This window comes from Artibeus jamaicensis, unplaced genomic scaffold (assembly GCF_021234435.1).
Source record: "Artibeus jamaicensis isolate MK-2021 breed Jamaican fruit bat unplaced genomic scaffold, CSHL_Jam_final contig_196, whole genome shotgun sequence".
In the NCBI taxonomy this organism is placed as follows: Eukaryota; Metazoa; Chordata; class Mammalia; order Chiroptera; family Phyllostomidae; genus Artibeus; species Artibeus jamaicensis.
The window spans coordinates 5,145,138-5,164,343 of record NW_026521401.1 but is presented as its reverse complement, the minus strand read 5'-3'; the positions used below and the strand labels follow the sequence as shown (position 1 = coordinate 5,164,343).

At 35.8% G+C, this 19,206-nt stretch overlaps 1 protein-coding gene across 5 annotated transcripts in view; it reads right to left on the bottom strand.

Moving 5' to 3' along the window:
* ARHGEF12 (Rho guanine nucleotide exchange factor 12) overlaps positions 1 to 18,172 on the bottom strand; it is a 247,618-nt gene extending 229,446 nt beyond the window's left edge. For 3 of the 5 annotated variants that reach the window (XM_037153636.2, XM_053672626.1, XM_037153638.2), the window contains exon 1: positions 17,410 to 18,172. In XM_037153636.2, the coding sequence (XP_037009531.2) occupies positions 17,410 to 17,441 (32 nt within the window). In that variant the 5' untranslated portion in view covers positions 17,442 to 18,172. The remainder of the gene's footprint in view (positions 1 to 17,409) is intronic. The other 2 variants (XM_037153637.2, XM_037153639.2) reach the window with 1 other exon arrangement.
* Between the last annotated feature and the right edge of the window lie 1,034 nt (positions 18,173 to 19,206).

Genomic DNA, 19,206 nt, shown 5'->3' with positions numbered 1-19,206 from the left:
GAGACAAAGAAGTTGTTGAAGGTTAGGCAGAAAAACAAAAGTTTGACAACAGAATCCTTCCAAGCAATAAAAGAAACTCCTGGCTAAATCATATAAAATTTCAAATACTGGATTTTTTAACAAATAAAACAGATTGGACTTTTTAAAAATAATAAAATAAAAGGTGCAGTGTTACATATTAATTCCATTTTACAGCCTACTTTTTGTCTTGAATACCTAAGATAATGTGGGGATCATAATAAAATTAAGCAAAACAAAAATTTACATTCCTATTAAAGTATCCTAGATGTTCCTTAGAATACAACTTAGGAATTGCTACTGTACTTTACATTAAAAGACAATAAACTAAATAAATAACTTTCTATGGCTGAAACTTCTCATTTGAATTTTACTCTTTCAATTTGTATTTGGATTCTAACTTCAAAGAAATGACATCTTCCTAAAATCGTGTATAATAGCAAATACAATGAACCAAGGATCAAAAGACCTGGATTTTAAACCTGGTTCCCAAAATGTACTAGATGGGAAATACTGAACTGGTCCATGAGTGTCTTTGAATCTAACTTTTTCTTTATTTATTAAAATGGAAATAACATGTCTCATAGTGTTGTTACATGTATTAAATATAAGGCCTGTAAAGCACCTAGAATGATGTTTAATAAACAGAAGCTGTTTATCATTGTTATAAAATGAGGAAACAATTGTAAAGTATAGTAAATGTAAATTACTAATAGTATCATACAAATAAATACATGAAAGTGACAGTAACTTCCTCTTGTTAGATGTGACAAGACTAAAGTGAATTATACTGTTTGTGTGATAATAATCTCATTTTTTAATCCTCACCTGAAAATATATTTATTGAATTTTTAGAGAGGAGGGGGGAGAGAGACAGAGAGAAACATGGATGTGAGAGAGAAAAACCAATTGGTTGTTTCCCATATGCGCCCTGACCAGGGATTGAACCCACAACCTAGATATGTGCCCTGACTGGGTATCTAACCTGTAACCTTTTTGGTGAAAGGAACAATGCTCCAATTAACTAAGGTACCTGGCCAGGACAATAATATTCTCATTTTAAATAAGGAAAAATAAGCATGAGCAAACATTTCTATAGTAACCAGATTATTTATGAACTGTGAATTGGTTGTTTATCTCATTATTTTTTCCAATCTCATATTTCAACTTCATCACCCTCAAAGCTTTACCAGAACATTCTCCAGACTAGTCCTATCAATACTAATAAACTTTTCAAGTTGGATAAACAAAGATTTCTTTATTGTTAACAATGAGAAAGCAATACCTGCTAAAATGAGATATGGTAAATATTTATACAAAATTAACAGAACTTTTACCCCACAGGGAGGTGGCAAGAATGGGAAAGAACAACTTCCCAGAATTTGGCATAGCAGATATCTGTAAAACTCCCTAAGAGCTATAAAATCTCTGCACCCATAAGAATGCTTCAAAGGGCACTGCCTTTTTGTATGTATCCTCTTTTTTAAGTCTTAAATGTAGTAAAATTTTCAAGTCTTTCTCAACTGAGAAATAGCAGTTATTCAATAAAAGATTTAATTTGTGACCTTTTTAAAACCAACTATCTGCCTACCTCTGTTGTAGATACTCTGTGTTACTAAGAAAATGAAAGAAAACAATTCATAGTTAAAAGGGTTAGGTTAAAAAATTACACACTTAAATATCTCTTAAGCAAATTTCCTTTCCAATATTATGACACAAAAAGTGGCTGGAATAAAATGATTCATGTCACAGAATCTTAGAAAAAATAATTTACAAAGAAGAAATGAAGATTACAAGTAACAATGTTTTATGGCTCAGAAGATGAATCTGGAGCTAGAACAAAATAAATAATTACTTATTTCTTTAAGTGATAGGAAATTAAAACTAAATGATAAAGAAGGGAAGATCATAGCCTGCCCATGTGACTCAGTTGGCTGGAGCATCAATCCATACACCAAAATAAGGCTGCGAGTTCGATTCTAAGCCAAGGCAAATACCTAGGTTGCAGGTTCAATCCCAGGTCAGGGTACACAGAGGAAGCAACAAATAGATATTTCTCTCTCTCTCTCCCTTCTGCTCTCTCTACCATCAATAAACATATTCTTGGATGAGGATTTAAAAAAAGAAAGGAAGGGGAGATCACTACTATAGCAAATCTTTAAAAAGAAAACCTCTCCATTGCCACTTAAGCAAACAGACTCTTGCTAAAAAAAACTTAAACCCAGTTTGTTTAAATCATTTATATTTCACAAAGGTCTGATCATCTACTATTAAAATCAATCATTTGTTGCCTCTTCTTTCTTTTACATACTCAGCATACAAATTTTTTGAGCCCTGGCTGGTGTGGCTCAGCAGACTAAGCACCTGCCTGTGAACCAAAGGGTTGAGGGTTCGATTCCCATTCACAGCACATGCCTGGGTTGTGGGCCAGGTTCCCAGTTGGGAGAACACCAAGAGGCAACCACACATTGATGTTTCTCTTTCCTCTCTTTCTCCTTCCCTCCCCCTCTCTCTAAAAAAAATAAAATAAAATGTTTAAAAAAGAAAAGTGAAACCAAATCACGATGTAGCCATTCCTTAGAGGAAATGATGCAAAACCCCTTGTGTCAGAAATCTTAGGAAAGGTAGGTAAATAAATGATGAAAGATAAAATGTAGTTATGAAATTATATGAAGGCAACATTATATGACGACAAAAATCCACTTCCTGAGTTTCATCCAACTGATTCAAAAGGTTAACTAACTGATCCAGCTGAACCAATCTTAGTACAAGCAGGCCTTAAAGAAAATGGGCATTGAGTAATAATCCCAAATCTTTTATTGTGAAACTACGTGACCTTGAACAAGTTAGTAAATGTCTTAAAGCCTCATTTTTCTGTTTTAAAATGAGGACAGCAATATTTAACTTACACAGCTGAGACTTTAAAAGATGTCCAGAAAGTACCTAGGATAGTGCCCAGAACTTAATTCTGTGTGTACTCAACAAGTAAAAATATCCTTTACCATTTCCCAAATTTCTATTTATTTCCAATGGTTTCTTTCTATTTCTTTTTCTTAATTGTTGTTCAGTTACAGTTGTCCCAATTTCTCCCCATTGCCCCTCCCTGCTCCATCACTCCCTCCCTCAGTCAATCCCAACCCTGTTGTCCATTACCATGGGCCCTGTATAAATGTTCCTTGACTGGACTTTTCCCCTTCTTTCCCCATTACCCCTCTCCCCCCTTGGTCACTGTCAGTTTGTCTCTGGTTCTATTTTGCTCATTTCTTTGTTTTGTTCACTAGGTTCCACTTACAGGTGAGATCATATAGTATTTGTCTTCACCTCCTGGCTTATTTCACTTAGCATAATACTCTTCAGTTCCATCCATGCTGTCACGAAAGGTAGGAGTGGTTTTTTTTTTTTCCTGCTACTAAATTTCTTTTATAACATTAAATTTCATCTATTTTAAAACAGTCATTTCCACCTACATTAATCTTGCCACCTTTCTGGAGTATAAAATATCAGAGAAACAAGTCATTATAATTTAAGTACTATCTTATTATAGTTTTCAGAAGAATCCTTATCTGACTTCATCACTGTATTTCTCACTGGATGCATAAATTGATTTAATGGGTTGCTACCTTCAAAGAAGTAGCTAATGAGTAGAGGGGTTTTCCTTCAAGTTGTGACTAAAGCAACGCCTAGTCAACAAAATGTGATATCCTCTACTCAAAAGCAATGAAAACCTAGTTTCTTAAATGTCAACTTATACTATGTGTCCTTTTTAGTAACTCACCAAAATATAATTAAAAGAAAAAATTAAAAAATAAACAGTATGTGATAGGAAGTAACATAAATTTTTTTAGTTTGAAAAAGATAAATTTAATCATTAATTATGGTTTCATACTACCACTTCCCCAAAATACATAAGACTTCTCATTTTAATCTTCAGCATTAATCAATGACTGTCACTCTCCCATTACAAGTAAATTTCTTAATTCTTAAGTATAAATCAGCAGGTAACAAGAGCTCAAAATAACTTTGCCAAACAATGACCTACATAGAGCAGGCATTTAACATTTACTGAATAAATAAATAAAACAAACAAACAAACAAACAAACAAACAAACCAATGTTGTAAAGATAGAACTGGACAAATTCTGAGTGACCAAAGCTAGATTTAAAAGTTGATTGCCAAAAGACACATGGACAATGCCAAAAGGGGTAGTTACAAGGGTGGGAGGCAGGGATCCGGGGAGGTGTGGTGGGCTGAAAATGGAGACAACTGTACTTGAACAACAATTGTAAAAAAGGAAACAAACTTGTAAAAAAATAAAATAAAAAGTTGATAGCCATCCTAAAAATCTTACCAATTCTGCAACTAGAAATGTTATTATTTCATAGTCGGAATTGAAATAACTATCTCTTAAGTCTATTCTTCACTTCTAAATGCACCTTAATTTTAAAAACAGCCTATAATTTGAAATATAAAGGATAAGGAATATTATCACAAGGGAAAAAAGAGCCACAGCAGCAAATACATATGAATTCAAAATCATTTTATATGCATAGCTCAAACTTTTAGAAAAGCATAACTAATTTCTAAGATTTCAACAGTAACAGCTACTATAATTTATTGACCTTTTATTGCTAGGTATTTAAACACATTCTCACTTAATCTTTATGACAATTTGGCTAATTAATTGTTATTCCCATTTTTATAAATGAGAAAACTAAACTGCTTATTCATAGAGGTAAATTTACCTAAGAACTCTCAACTACTAAGAAGCAGAACAAGCCTGACACAACACCCAAGCTCTTTTTTCTACATCATTCTCATTCTATGGCTCCTCTCTTGCAAAGACTAAAAAAATAAAAGCATGTAAAATTAAGAGCTGAAATAACTCTTCCTTTAAAAGCTACTCTTTATCTCTGACAAACAGGAGAGACTAAAAAATAATTTTGCCAGGGAGTAAAAATTAATGTAATTACTAATATTTACCCACATAATATTTTACTAAATTATTTTTTGGGGATACAGAATTATACCTTGTATCCATTCAGCAATAACTGCATAGTGAGAAGCTCTTTTGTTTTGTTTTTTTTTTTACACCATTCACATTCAGGCAACATATCTAATTTACCTTTAAACACTGTCTTAAGAATTCTGATCATGTAGGGCTTCTGAGTAAATTATAAATAACTGAAACCACAAACCTTCCCCCAAATTGTATGACTAACAAATGCAACTAAAATACAACCAAAATGGAAGTATATTATTCTGACTAAGGTATGACAAACTATCTCCAAAAATAAATGTTTTTCGATAATGATACAACAGAAAAATAACATGAACAATGCCAGGTCAAAGAGTTATACTCTGCCCTGGCTAGTGTGGCTCAGTGGATTGAGCACAGGCCTGTGAACCAAAGGAACCCGGTTCAATTCCCAGTTGGGGCACATGCCTGGGTTGCAGGCCAGTTCCCAGTGGAGGGACACACAAGAGGTAGCCATACATTGATGTTTCTCTCCCTCTCTCCTTCCCTTCCCCTCTAAAGGTAAATAAATCAACTCTTTAAAAAAAAGTTATACTCTATGAAAAAATTATTTACAGTTTAAACAGATTATATTGTCCCAAGCAACTGAAGTACAAATGAATTCGATGGCCAAGAAAACTCAAATTAAATAAAAATTTTATTTGTAAGTCAATGGTAGCCATTTTTCTACTGCAGTCACATATCTGAAATCAGGTTAACAAGACAACTTAATTAAGGAAAACTAAAGATATTTGTAAAACTAGAAAGGTTACTTTATGTGTCTCTATATACAGTGAAAGAAGGCAGTTAAGAAAAAAAATTAGCCCAATAGCTCAGTTTGTTAGAGCATTGTCCTAATACACCAAGGTTGAAGATTTGATCCCCATTCAGGGCAAATACAAGAAGCAACCAAAGAATGCATAAATAAGTAGAACAACAAATCAATGTCTGTCTGTCTCTCTCTCCCCCCTTCTTCTATCTCTCTAAAATCAATCAATTAAAAAAACTTTTAGAGAAAAACAGTAGCACTATACTAAAACAAGCTATTTTCACATTATATGCAATAATTTATTTATTTACTGGCCTGTATAAATTCTCTCTGATCACCTTATTGTCATCCACCAATCTACAAACTAAAGAGACCAGTCTGTTTTATTTGCTTACCACTGTTGATTACATAACACTTCTCCAAAGTGTCCTGTGAAACTGATGATCCTAGATCCATAATGTAACACCTATTATTACTCCCTATAACCAGAGAAATTATAAAGAAACTTATTGGATGACATTCTTATGTTAATAAAATCTGTGAAGTCTTGAGTCAAAATGAAGGCTTTAACAAACTAACTTGAGCAGTTAAAAGTGGCTTTAATTATTCCTAATTTAAAATTAGACCCATTTTCTTACTTTTGTATCATCCCTAGGGATCTCCTTAAAGATTTGCTAAAGCCTTTCTCTGCACAGCAAGTAGCATATGTGAATAGAGCATTTTTATAAATGATTCCAAGCCTCTCTAGAGTAAGTAACATGACTAACTAGGAACTCCCAGAAGACTTAAAGCCATTAAGGGCTGAGATTCCTTTCAAATAGGATCATTTCAACTGAGAGAGGCTCAGTGAGAAATGAAAACTCTTGCAAATAAAATCTGTTGCAATGTTATTTTTTCCAGAGGCTTATAACCTGTTTCCCTATATACACACACATACACACATACAAATATACATGCACACTATTTCCTCTCTCTCTCTCTCCTCTCTCTCTTTCTCGTGCATGCGCGCACATGCCTCTTTGGCTAGAGAAAGAAATGACACAGGTATAAGCCTCCTCCAGAAATACTCAAAATGAAATAAAACAAGTTTCTGGTTGTCAAAGTCTAGGTACCCTCCATGAATACTGTCCCATACTTGACACCTAATTAGTCTATAGTGCCATTACCTCAATTTATTACACAGTAAGAATTTACTAGAAGAAGTCATACTTTCAGACCTTCTCTTTTAGAGATAGTAAAATATTTATGGGTAAAATGATGGTGTCCAGAAATTGCTTCAAAATAATCAAGTGGGGAAGCAGAGCAAGGAAACAGATGAGCCAAGATTGTCCAAGCCAGGGCAATCACTAAAGCTATGATGGGAACATGAAAGTTCATCATATTATTCTCTATACATTTGTATATGTTTAAAATATTCCATTTAAAAAAATTTATAGATTTGAAACAACACAGTTATCAAGCACTTAATGAGCACTTCTCATGGTAAACTGTATTATTATTCCCAATTATTCACTCTCTCCTTTCCTTCCTTAACAGGATTTTAAATACTTACCCATTATTATGTGACTTGTAATACTACCTATGAGTGGAGTATACATCCCTGGCCCACTGACAATGAGCTTGACCATACAACTTACTTTGTCCAATGACATGTGTGAGCTGGTATGACTGACATACACCATGACTGACACTTACATTTGCATCAGTTTTCCTGTTCTTTCCTTATAACAGGATAATGCCTTATCCCAGAGAGCAGTTGCTCCTTCAGCCAGGTATCCAAAAATGCTGCAGCCAAATCCACAGCTGACAGGATATAATGTAAGCAAGAAATAAATCACTGTCATAAGTCATTGAAATTTGAAGTTATTGCTATGGTAGTATAAACTAGCAACAGCTGATATATATACCTACTATGGGCTAGGTACAAAGAATATTAAAATAAAAGGTTAGTACCTTTATAAGAATGTTTTAAAAGCTAGACAAAAAAATTAACTATGGCTACCTCTGAGTAGACAGTTTGAGAACCAAGTAGGTGTGCAGGGATAGGGGTATGATCAGAGGGAGACATTATTTATACTATCATATATCATTTGAATTTTCTTGTGTATGTTTTTTAAACCTCAACATCATCTAAGTACTTGGATAATTTGGGTTTTTTCTTTCTTATGATTTTGAGTATTAAAATAGAATAAAAATACAATAAAGCAAGTAATAATTACTTTAAAATGATTAAGAACTATTCTCCTACCCTTGAGAAACTCAAAAATTAGTTGATAATTTAGGATTAAAAAGAAGTCTTTTCCCAAAAAAATCCCGTGTTAATTTTTCAGTACCAAAAGCTGCTGATTGCAAAAAAAAAAAAAAAAAGTAAGACATAGGTTTCAGCAAAGCAAATATAGGGTTTTTTATATGGGTTGTGTGGCTACTGATCTCAAAGGAAATTCAATTAAATTATTTTAGTATTAAAGTTAAACTGGTGAAGAAGCTTGCTCCTGGCTTTAAGTTTTGTGAATAAGCCTCAACTACAGACAAAATATTTTACTCTATTAAATTAGCTCATGTATACTAAAATTATTTAAAAAGAGAAAAAAATAAGTGGAAAAAATTCTGACCATGAATCTTGCCGTGATTAAACAACACTTGAAGTTCTGCAGGGTAAGACATTACTACATGAACATATTTTTAATTAAGTTTGACCAATATTTGAACATAGCAGTATCTTGCACATATAATTAGGAACATGTCTACACATTTTAGACTAGCATCTCAAAGCACCTGACAAACATTAGCCCTCATTCAGCCTGAGAAGTAGATATTACACAACATTACAATCATCTATCCTTTCCAAATTTTTAAATACCCCTCCAGCAGTACTTGACCTGAGGCCTTGCCCAAACAGCCAATAAAACAGGAAATAAGATGACAATGCATATGCCACCAACAATCTCTGAAAAGATCAGACCTTCACCCAAAAGAACCATTTCCTCTGCGTAAACCACAGACTGTACAGGGCAAACCACAACATATCAACTTGGGTTTGGAACACAGACGGATAACTCTATTAAAATTTATAAAAGAATACATCTAAGCACCTCCACGAGATTTCCTATATGCTTTTAAGTGCATTTTGAGAACGCATTACTCTTCTGGACAAGATATAGCCACCTACTGCATTACATGATCAATTTCACATAGAATTTCTTCAGATGCCAGTGAAGTCTTCAGTTTTTCAACAGCAGAATAATCTACATTTTTCTTAATCCACAGAACTACAAAATCCTCTTTAATGTCTTGTGTGTGAATCTAAAAATCAGCATTTCAATACAATACTTGACTAAAACTGTAGTCCCAAAGTAGTTTCTCTAAATGACAACAGGCTTTACAACATCAAAAGAAAAAGTAGTGTGACAAGTGACTAACTGTAAGCAGCAACTAGACCCGATTTTTTAATATATTTCCAATTTCTTCATGAATTGTTACTCATAGTTCCAAGACAGGAAATGTAATTTCTCATTGGCCACTGGATTTGCGTGTTTCTCAACATTAGGAAGCCAGTAGGAATCTAAACTATCAGCTGCACTGGTGATTGCTAATTCAACAAAGGAAATTTAGTGTGTCTCTCCTTTTATGAGAGAGATGCATGCTTATCAATAATGCTCCAATAATGCATGCTTATCAAATTTCAGCAAAGCCTCTGACCTTCAGCACCATCGTGTAAGTACCTCTGCAGAAGCAAAAACTGAAAATTATTCTAGGCAATAGCTTCACGAGCTTAAGAAGCTATATCAGAAGCTAATGTAAGTTAGAAGCTGTCTTACAAACTTCTTTCACATAAAGCTATTTTGGTACTCTACATATTCTAAGTTGAAAAAGTAAAAAATGCCCTAAATTTGGCATGTTTCCAAAATTCTAAACTTTGAGAAAACAATCACTAACAAAATACAAAAGTAAAGAGTTCCAGCTAAGATGGAGGCGTAGGTAGAAACCCTTTACTTTTTCACACAACTGAAAGGAGGATAACAACCAATCTAAAAATAATAAATAACCAGAAGTGCCAGAAAATCAAACCTAATGGAGCTCTGACAACAAAGGAATTAAGGAAACATTCAATCAGACCAGTATGCTGAGACAATGAAATATGGCCCAAGTGAAAAAAGAAATCAAAGTTCCAGAGAAAAGCTAAGCAATGAAGAGAGAGCCAACCTATCTGATGGATACTTCAAAACCCTGGTAATCAAGATGCTCATAGAACTGACTGAGCTTGGTCACAAAATGAAGGAACAAATGAAAGCTACCCAAAGTAAAATAAAGCAAAATATTCAAGGAACCACAGTGTCAGGAAGGAAACCAGGACTCAAATCAACAATTTGGAACAAAGGAAGAAATAAACATCCAACCAGAACAGAATGAAGAAACAAGAGTCCAAAAAAATGAGGACAGGCTTAGGAACCTCCAGGACATCTTTAAACATTTCAACATCCAAATGATTGAGGTGTCCAACAAGAGAAGAGAAAGACCAAGAAATTGTAAACTTACTTGAAAAGATAATGAAGGAGACCTTGCCCAATCTGGCAAAGGAAACAGACTTTCAGGAAGTCCAGTAAGCTCAGTCCCAAAGAAGTTGGACCCAAGGAAGAACATAATAAGGCACATCATCATTACCTTACCCAAGATTAAAAATAAGGAAAGAATCTTAAAAGCAGTGAGAGAAAAGGAGACAGTTACCTACAAAGGAGTGCCCATAAGACTATCGGCTAATTTCTCAAAAGAAACCTTACAGGCAAGAAGGGGCTGGAAAGAAGTATTCCAAGTCATGAAAGGCAAGAACCTATATCCAAGATTACTCTATCCAGCCAAGCTTTCATTTAGAATGGAAGGGCAGATAAAGTGCTTCCCAGATAAGGTCAAGTTCAAGGAGTTCATCATCACCAAGCCCTTATTATATGAAATATTAAAGAGACTTACCTAACAAAAAGATAAAAAATATGAACAGTAAAATGACACAAACTCACAACTATCAACAAATGAACCTAAAAAAAAAACCAATGAAAATAAATGAAGGAAACAACTAGAACAGAAACAAAATCAGAGAAATGGACATCACCTGGAGGGTTTTCAGTGGGGAGGGAAAGGTACAGGGAATAAGAAGCATAATTGGTAGGCATAAAATAAATGGGGAGAGATTAAGAATGATATAGGAAACAGAGAACTCAAAGAACTTATATGTACAACCCATGGACATGGAACAAGGAGGATGGGGCATGAAGGAGAGTTGGGGATGCAGAGCAGAGGGGGGATAAAAGGGGAAAACTATAATAGCATAATCAATAAAATACTTTAAAAAGACATTAAAAAGTACAAAAACATCTAATTAAGTAATTTTAAACTAGGTATCAGTGAGAAAGGTCTACTAATATTCAATTTCTATATATATATATTTTATAACAACTTAAATATGCACTTTTTTCCTTCTGTTATTTTCTCTCATTATTAGTAACAATTCTTATAAATTCAGTGGCAAGAAAGTAAAATGTTATTTAACAACAGTGCTTTTTACTGGAAATGTACAGTTAAGCATTGTGTTTTACTGGAAATGTACTGTTAAGCAGTCTATTTCTTAACACGTGGAAATAAAAAAAAGTAAAACAAAAAATGGGGGGAAAAATGACATACAACTTGAGGTAAGACTGAAAAAGCACTACAAAAAGAGTAACAACAGAGTAAAAAAAGAGTAACAACATCCAGATATATCTAAACACACTGCAACAGATTTTTTACTTTAAAGCTACAATTATGCCCTGGTGTGGCTCAGAAGCTTGAGCACTGCTTATGAACCAAAGGGTCAAAGGTTCAATTCCCAGTGTAGGGCATGTGACTGGGTTGCAGGCCAGGTCCCCAGTAGGAGGTGCTCCAGAGGCAACAACACACTGATGTTTCTCTCTCTCCCTTTCTCCCTCCCTTCCCATCTCTCTAAAAATAAATAAATAATTTTTTCAGAAAGCTGCAATTATATCCCTTTATTTACTTTTAAATTCAGAGATGTTTTATCTTCAGTTCTGATTGATTTTCAACCACAGATGGCCTCTAACACTTATTATTTGTTTGTTGCTACCCTTTTGTCATGTAAGTGATAATACTTGTTACATTAGAGTACTTATATTTAAATAAAAAACGCCTTTTGTAACACGAGTAATTGCTTAATCAGTCAACTTGATAATTATGCTGTTTATATAAATGTTTACTATTTTATTTGTGACATCTCACATCTACTCTAAAAACTATCTAAAATAAAAGGGAATTAAAATGATCTTCAGAATCTCTTCATCTCTAATTTTGGGCTATGCTTGAAGAAAACAAGGACCACCGGAATTACAGTAAAACTAAACTTGGAACTTACTACTCTAAAATACCCTCGAAACTTGCTTCTCTAAAAGGGAACTTAATAAGGTAAAAACATACAGAATATCACACTGATTTCTGAAACATACAGAACATCTAAGGGAAAAATCATTTTGCATTAGAAAAGTAATTGGGAAAAAGCTAATAAAATATTAAGAGGGACAGGTTGATTTTTAGACAATGAATCAACAGAAAATATACAACTTGTTTAAGCAAAGATTAAGGTGGAGTGGTGGATAACTGTCAGACCCATTTAGAGTCCTATAAACAGAAACGAGGGGGAGGACATTATTTAGCCTGATATAGCAAGTTTATACAAGTAACAAGAAAACTTAAAAAAAAAAAAAAAAAGTTTGGCTAAAAATCCAGAAAAGCTACCTGATTACACGATCTATCAGACTGCTGTACAGTCTCCTGAGGAAGTGATGAGTAGCTACTCTAGAGATACTTAAAATTAGAATGGATAAGATACTAAAAATATCCTCTAGGAGACAAATTCCCACTTGGACATGGTCAGCTTGGAAAGTTATTGAAGGAAAGTAGAAAAGAGAAAATAAAGTATATGGTAAGACAATAATTTAAAGTGAAAAAGTGGGGGACTTGAGAGCCAAAAAGAGTTAGATTAAAATCTTGGGTCTGTCTTTTTCATTTTTATAATCTTGACTTAAACTCTGAGTTGCTGGAAGTATAAAAGGTGATTTGCTCTATGCTGAGTTGAGAACATTGTAAATGCTATAGAATTATAGGATATCAGTTCATACATGAGAGTATTTTACTCAAAAGGGAACAAAATATTTATAATTTGACTGATTTTATAATTTATGTTGAAATGCCACTATTTTGAAGACTCTCAATTATTAAAAGGAAAAGGAGCATGCCTTGATATAAAATTTGAAAACATTATCAAAGCCAAGTTTTAAAGAATGAGACCAAATGAAGTTAAACTCCCTATTCCTGAAAATATGGCAGGGGTAAATTTCTAAGAGATAAGAAATCATATAGTAAGAAATATCTCTAGTAACTATGTCAGACAACCATGACATAAAAGAGTTTCTCCAATTACCTCTGAAAAAAACTACTAAAATATCCTGTTTCTGTGACCCATATACTTGGTAGGCAATTCATATCTATTTCTAGATGGCTTTTATAAGAAGCAACCATATATGTTTACATAAAGATTTTCCAACTATTTTCCCTAGAACCACAATGCTCCACGGAGAAATATGTAAAACATACCATTTATGAGTTCCATTGATGTATGCCTCATATTTCATTTTTTCAACTAAAAATTCAAACTTAGTTTTTAAAAAGTCCTACATGTTAACTCAATATTATATACTACGTTTAAAAAACTGGAAACCATGAGTGTGTGAAGTGGTATTTCCAGGTTCATATACCTTTATATTGATTTCAATAAAGCTTCTCTTGCCATCTCACTGAATTAATAAGAACATCTAATAAATGTGCCATTGATCAGCTTTGTATTTTTTTAAGATTTACTTTGGACTGTACATGTTTCTCCCTTAAAATTAAACAAGTGAAAGTACTATTGCATACCTATATAAATTGGGGTTTTATACTGAACTCTTAGAAGAAGACATCACTGGGATCTTGATACCCAATTTCAACTTTGTATTTATCAAATGACTGATTTCATAAGTAAATACCACAAACAATTTCACCTTGCAGATGACTCAAGCAACCTTCAAAATAGCACAGTTACACTAGTTTGTTGTATTTTTTTTTTTAATCAAAAGCATTATATGGCAATGCTGGCAGAAAAAGTATAACAAGCCCTGGCTGCTCTGAGTCTGGATTGAGTGCCAGCCTGGGAACCAAAAAGGTCACCAGTTCAATTCCTGGTCAGACCTTCAATGCCTGGGCTGGGGGCCAGGTCTCCAGTTGTGGGTATGGGAGAGGCAACAAATCTGTTTCTCAGTTCCTCCATCTCTGAAAATAAATACATAAAATCTTTTTTAAAAAAAGTACCATGAACTAAAATGCTAATTAATGAGTCTATGCATATAAAGTCACAGGTTCCCATATTCACTTTTAAAGTTTACTTGTTAAACAAGTTTAAAGTTGATGAACTCAGTGCTAAGAAAATGCCAATGCATTAGAAACCTGTTTACTCATAAATCAAACAAAAAAAAATCCAAGTTCAAGACAAGACAAAAGTCCATTTATTTCAAGTAAGAGCTCTTATAACAAAATCCCTCCTGTATTGTCCCTAAAAAAATCAGTGTTCTAGAATCTAGCCTGAAATCATTTACTGAATCCAATGAAAAATCATTCTTTTCTATTTCTCAGAAGAAATTCCAATTGCCAGAGGACCCCTAAACTCTCAGGAACAGAAGACAGGAATCTAGAAGCACTGGAAACAAATATTTTAGGCCTGTATGCAGTAATAAATGCAAACTGAAAAGCAGCAATCAGCTATTTCTACCACTTTTTGAGTGATGATTCTAAAAATTGAAAACTATAGTCCACAGGTCTCACAGGCACTACAAAGCAGGAGAGTGGAAGGTAAGCTGCTTATATATATACTTTTTTAAGCTGTTCAGATATACTAAATAAAAAAAAGTAGCTACCATAAACATATTTGGGTTTTTAATTGATGCCTATGCCTTTTAAAAAGAAGGTGGGAGAGGTTTGGGGAGTAGATAAAAAGGAGGAAAGAGAATAAATGAATGTGCTAATTTTACTTCAAAATTAGTTCTGAGTATCCGAAGTGACTAATCAGAGCCTAAACATAGCTGAATTTCATCCCAGCCCCAGCATGTCCGTAACACAAGAATAAAAAACCTTATCTTGTTCAGCCACGTGTCCCCTGCCACAAACTGCAGAACAGAACAACGCCCAAAACCAGCTAGCGTGATTTCAACTAAGGACAGACAGACCCTGTAGTCAGAAGTACCACAATGAAAGAACTTTAATTCAGACAGCTGGTCTAGTGGGTCTGCACACTCTACAAAACAAAGCCAGACCACATAACTGTACTTCCAACTTCCAAGTATCTTTAAAAAGCTACATTGGCAAACCGTTAGTTTGCCAACGATTCTAGAATCAGCAAAATATATCTCCAGTACACTGCACTTAGTGAGAAATAAGGATAAAGGAGACAGGGCTAAGTTAAGGCATCCTGGCACAGAAATCATAATAAACCAGTATTTTTTACCCTAACATATATTCAAATCAGAGACAATTACTTTTCTAAAGGGCAAATGGATGCTTGATATTTATAGAATATGTTTAAAGAAAAAGTAATGGTCATGTATGAGTAATTCTTATTAAAAAAACTACTGGTAAATTTATAAGAAACAGATATCCATACTATCTACACAGTGCTTATTAAATTGACTTTTAAGTTTTTTTGTTAAAAAATATGTAAAATCAGGCAGCACTTGAACCAATTCAAGGATATTAATACCCAAACCAATTTGCAGATTCATCTTATACTTAATCCTTATCATTTAATCCTTTGGGCCTAGCACAGTGCCTGGCAAAGAACAGGCATTTGTTCACTACATGCTTACTGTGTATTTATATTTCCTCTAACTTATAAAAAGAACACAAATCCCAAGATTTTATTTCCAAGATAATGAAAAGAGTAAGGAAATCTCTGAGAAGCAAAAAGGAAGAAAGGGCATTACTTGTGGGCTTGTAGGTATGAGTGGAATGAGTTGATGACTCTAAATTCTGTTTCTACAAAATTAAACACCCCTATTATCACAATGAAAACTAGCAACATTACAATACCTTCTTGTAAGACTTCTTGTCTACAGGTTCCAGAGTGGGAAAGAACTGAAAAAACCAGTGTAATAACTACCCACACACCCATGAAAGTGATTTCTCAAAAGCAAAATACCTTGAAAAGAAAAGGAATAAGGACAACTAGAAATCAAGATAAGCATTGTTCCTACTCATGCTAAGTGTAATCCCAAAAACACTGAAAATTACTTCATTTCACTGAAAACTAAAATGTATTTTAAATACACAAACAGAAAATTAATATAGTTTAAGTATTTAATGGTATCTTTTCAGGTAAACAGTCAAGTGACTGTTGACACTTGACACTGGAAAGCATAAACAGGAAGAGGAAGTTCTGTTTCTGGAGTGGCGGTTATGGTATGATAACAGAATTTGATCCTTTTAAAATCAACAAATGAGTCTTACAATTTAGGTGAAACTACTATTAGGAAATTCAACTATTTTCTGCAGGAGCACTATTGTTCCACTTTTCATCAAAGAGCTTTCTTTCTTTGGGCGCCTAATTGAGTTTTTGTTCTTTTTTTCAAATGATGTAATAGTTTGAAGGTTGACTGAAAAAAAAAACAAGCTGAAATCTGGTACAATGGAACAATGTCATAATTAAATTGAGAAATAAACTGTAGTAAAAAATGTGCTTTTATCACTTAAACTAATATTCAAAAGAATAACAATTAAGAGTAAGGGAACTCCACTTGAATCTCAAATGATCTAGCTCAATTCACCAAACACCACCAGGCAATGTAGATAAGTACTATAAAGGTCTCACAGAACAAATTCACTTGCCATGCTTGTACTACCAAATTCCCTTGGGATTTGTATCCCTTAAGCACTAATGTTTCTGGAAGATGAAATACTTAAAATGCATTCATTAAAATCAAGACCCATAATTTTTCCCTCACTTTTTTCAAGCCCCTTGATACTGCTCCCAGCAAAAGTCTGTGATTTACTAGTAACTTCAACATTCTGGAAAATTATTAGGTAAACACTGTGCAGGACAACACTTAGAAGAGATCAAGTTCATAAATCATTATGCAGCAGTATCTCCAAATAGAAATTTCTGGAGTGTCTACAGAACTACAAGACAGGAGTAAAAGTGATGATATACCAATACCCAACTAATTTTGGGCACCGACCTTCACCCAAAATTACCTTCCTCTAGTTCCTGGACAAGTACAGAATCCTAATGCACGCTCCAGACACATCATGGTTTTATCCACCCCTTCTCTGAGAATCTGGAGGTTAAGTTTCTCTCCAGAAAAAAACTACATTTCCAAATTCAATCAACCAAGTAACTTGGAAGCAACCCTAGGCTTAATTGCAGAGCTCCTGAACAACCCTTTCTCCTTTTCCTGTCAACTTCACTAGTCAAAGGCAATCACAGAGTTTTCTGCTGGGTTGGGACAAATCCAGGAAGAATAAGCGTAGGTTCGTACAAACCTGTCGGTGATAGTAGACTGCGTGCCACTCATCGGGGCCCTTGGCAAAAGGTCCTCCTTTCATCCAACTTGCATTTTACAGTAACACCTCCACCCTACCCACAAAGCTCTGGGACCAGGCCCGACTCCGGAAGGGGCAAAAAAGTCCAACTCAAAACTCCATTCAGTCATCTAGAACATCCGGTTAAAAGGGGTCCGGGAAAGGGGATTCGGGTTGAAGCAAAACAAGTTATCTCTCAAAACAAACTGAGGAGGCCTGCCAGAAGCCAAGTTCTACAGATAGAGATAAATCCTCAAGAAAGCTCCAGGAGAAAACTTCCTCACGGAGGCAGTGGGACAGCCGCAGGGAAGTGGGCCCAGGAATCCCTGTGGAGTTAGAACAGGATCAGCTCCGGGTTTGGCGTAGCTCCTCCTCTGGGGTCTTGAGGGCCTGCCAGTTCCCGCTGCCACAGAACCTGGCCCTCTCGCCTCCTCTATCTGGGGCTGGCGGGCACTCGTGGCCGTAGCCTCCGCCGCTTCTCGGGTTGTGCTGCGCCAGGATCACGCGGCTCCATGTCCGCAGGCCAGGAGATTCCTGTAGTCTTCCTTGTCACCCCCACCAGGCTTCGTACTCTGGGACTAGCGGGGATTCTGGGAATAGGGAGCCTTGCACCAAGTAGTGACAAGAACCTGGCCGGTCAGCGCTGCAGTCTACTAAACACCGTTTGGAAACTTCCGCAGTCTGCAGTAGTGGCTACGGCTCCTCCTAGTCAAGCCTGTAGGCAGCGATTCTCGCGAGAGGTGGGAGGTTCCCATCGGGCCCAGCGGCAGCACCGGAAACTCTGTTCGAAGGCCAGGCTTACTAGGTCCCGAGGCCCTCGAGGGAGCTTGCTGGGGGGGGGGAGGGGAGGGGGCGCGCGCGGAGCCTGCAGCAGTGGGGGTCTTAGGACGGTGTGGATGAGGGGCGACAGTCACCGGGGCGCTAACAGGCTTCGGTTCAGTAGTAGCCTCTACTGGCGATAGCCAGTTTGTCCCCTCCCGGTTGCTTTTTGGAATCCTTCCCTCAGACCTCGGGAAGACGCCTCACCCGGATCCCTCTGCCAGGAGAGCCATAGGCTCTCCTGGTGAAGCCGATACCGATCTGGCTTGAGCTGCGGTTCTGGTCTTTTCTCAGCGTGGACCCGTTCTCAAGGATGTTGTTTGTGGGCAGAGGGTTGTGGGAATTGTCCCATCTGGGAGCCCCACCATCAACCCGCCATCGCCCACAAGGCCCTGGGAATGTCAGAGACCTGTATTTTTTAGTTTAGCTTTAACCAGAGACTGCCAATGAGCACTCCTCGTATACTGGGAATTTCAGGATGAGCGGCTGTAGTCCTACAAACTTGTGTTTTTATTAATGGAATGTAATTGTTCTCCTTACTCTGATAATACAGACTGCTTTTGACCAGTGGAAATGACCTCAAGTCCGGGTGCTTGGACATCCTTTATTCTGAAGGAAACCCCAGCAAAGAGAAGCTTTGGCCTTGGCGACTCACTTGAGGCATCTGCTGGTCTCACCCCTCTGTGCCCAAGTCTTGGCTTCGGGCAAGGGTTGGAGGGCGGTGGTTGGAGGGGGTGGGGAGAAAGAAAGTTGGGAATTGGAGCCAGGATTTCTTGGTAAAAATATTGCTTTGGAAAAAGGAAATGTGTTATTTGCCAAATTAAGAAAGCATGGTGCTTTCCCCAGCGACTTAACAAGCTTGCTGTGGAAGTAAATGGGAGTAGAGAATAAAGAATATTTATCCGGTAAATAACAGTACAGTTCTCTCTCAAGAGTTCG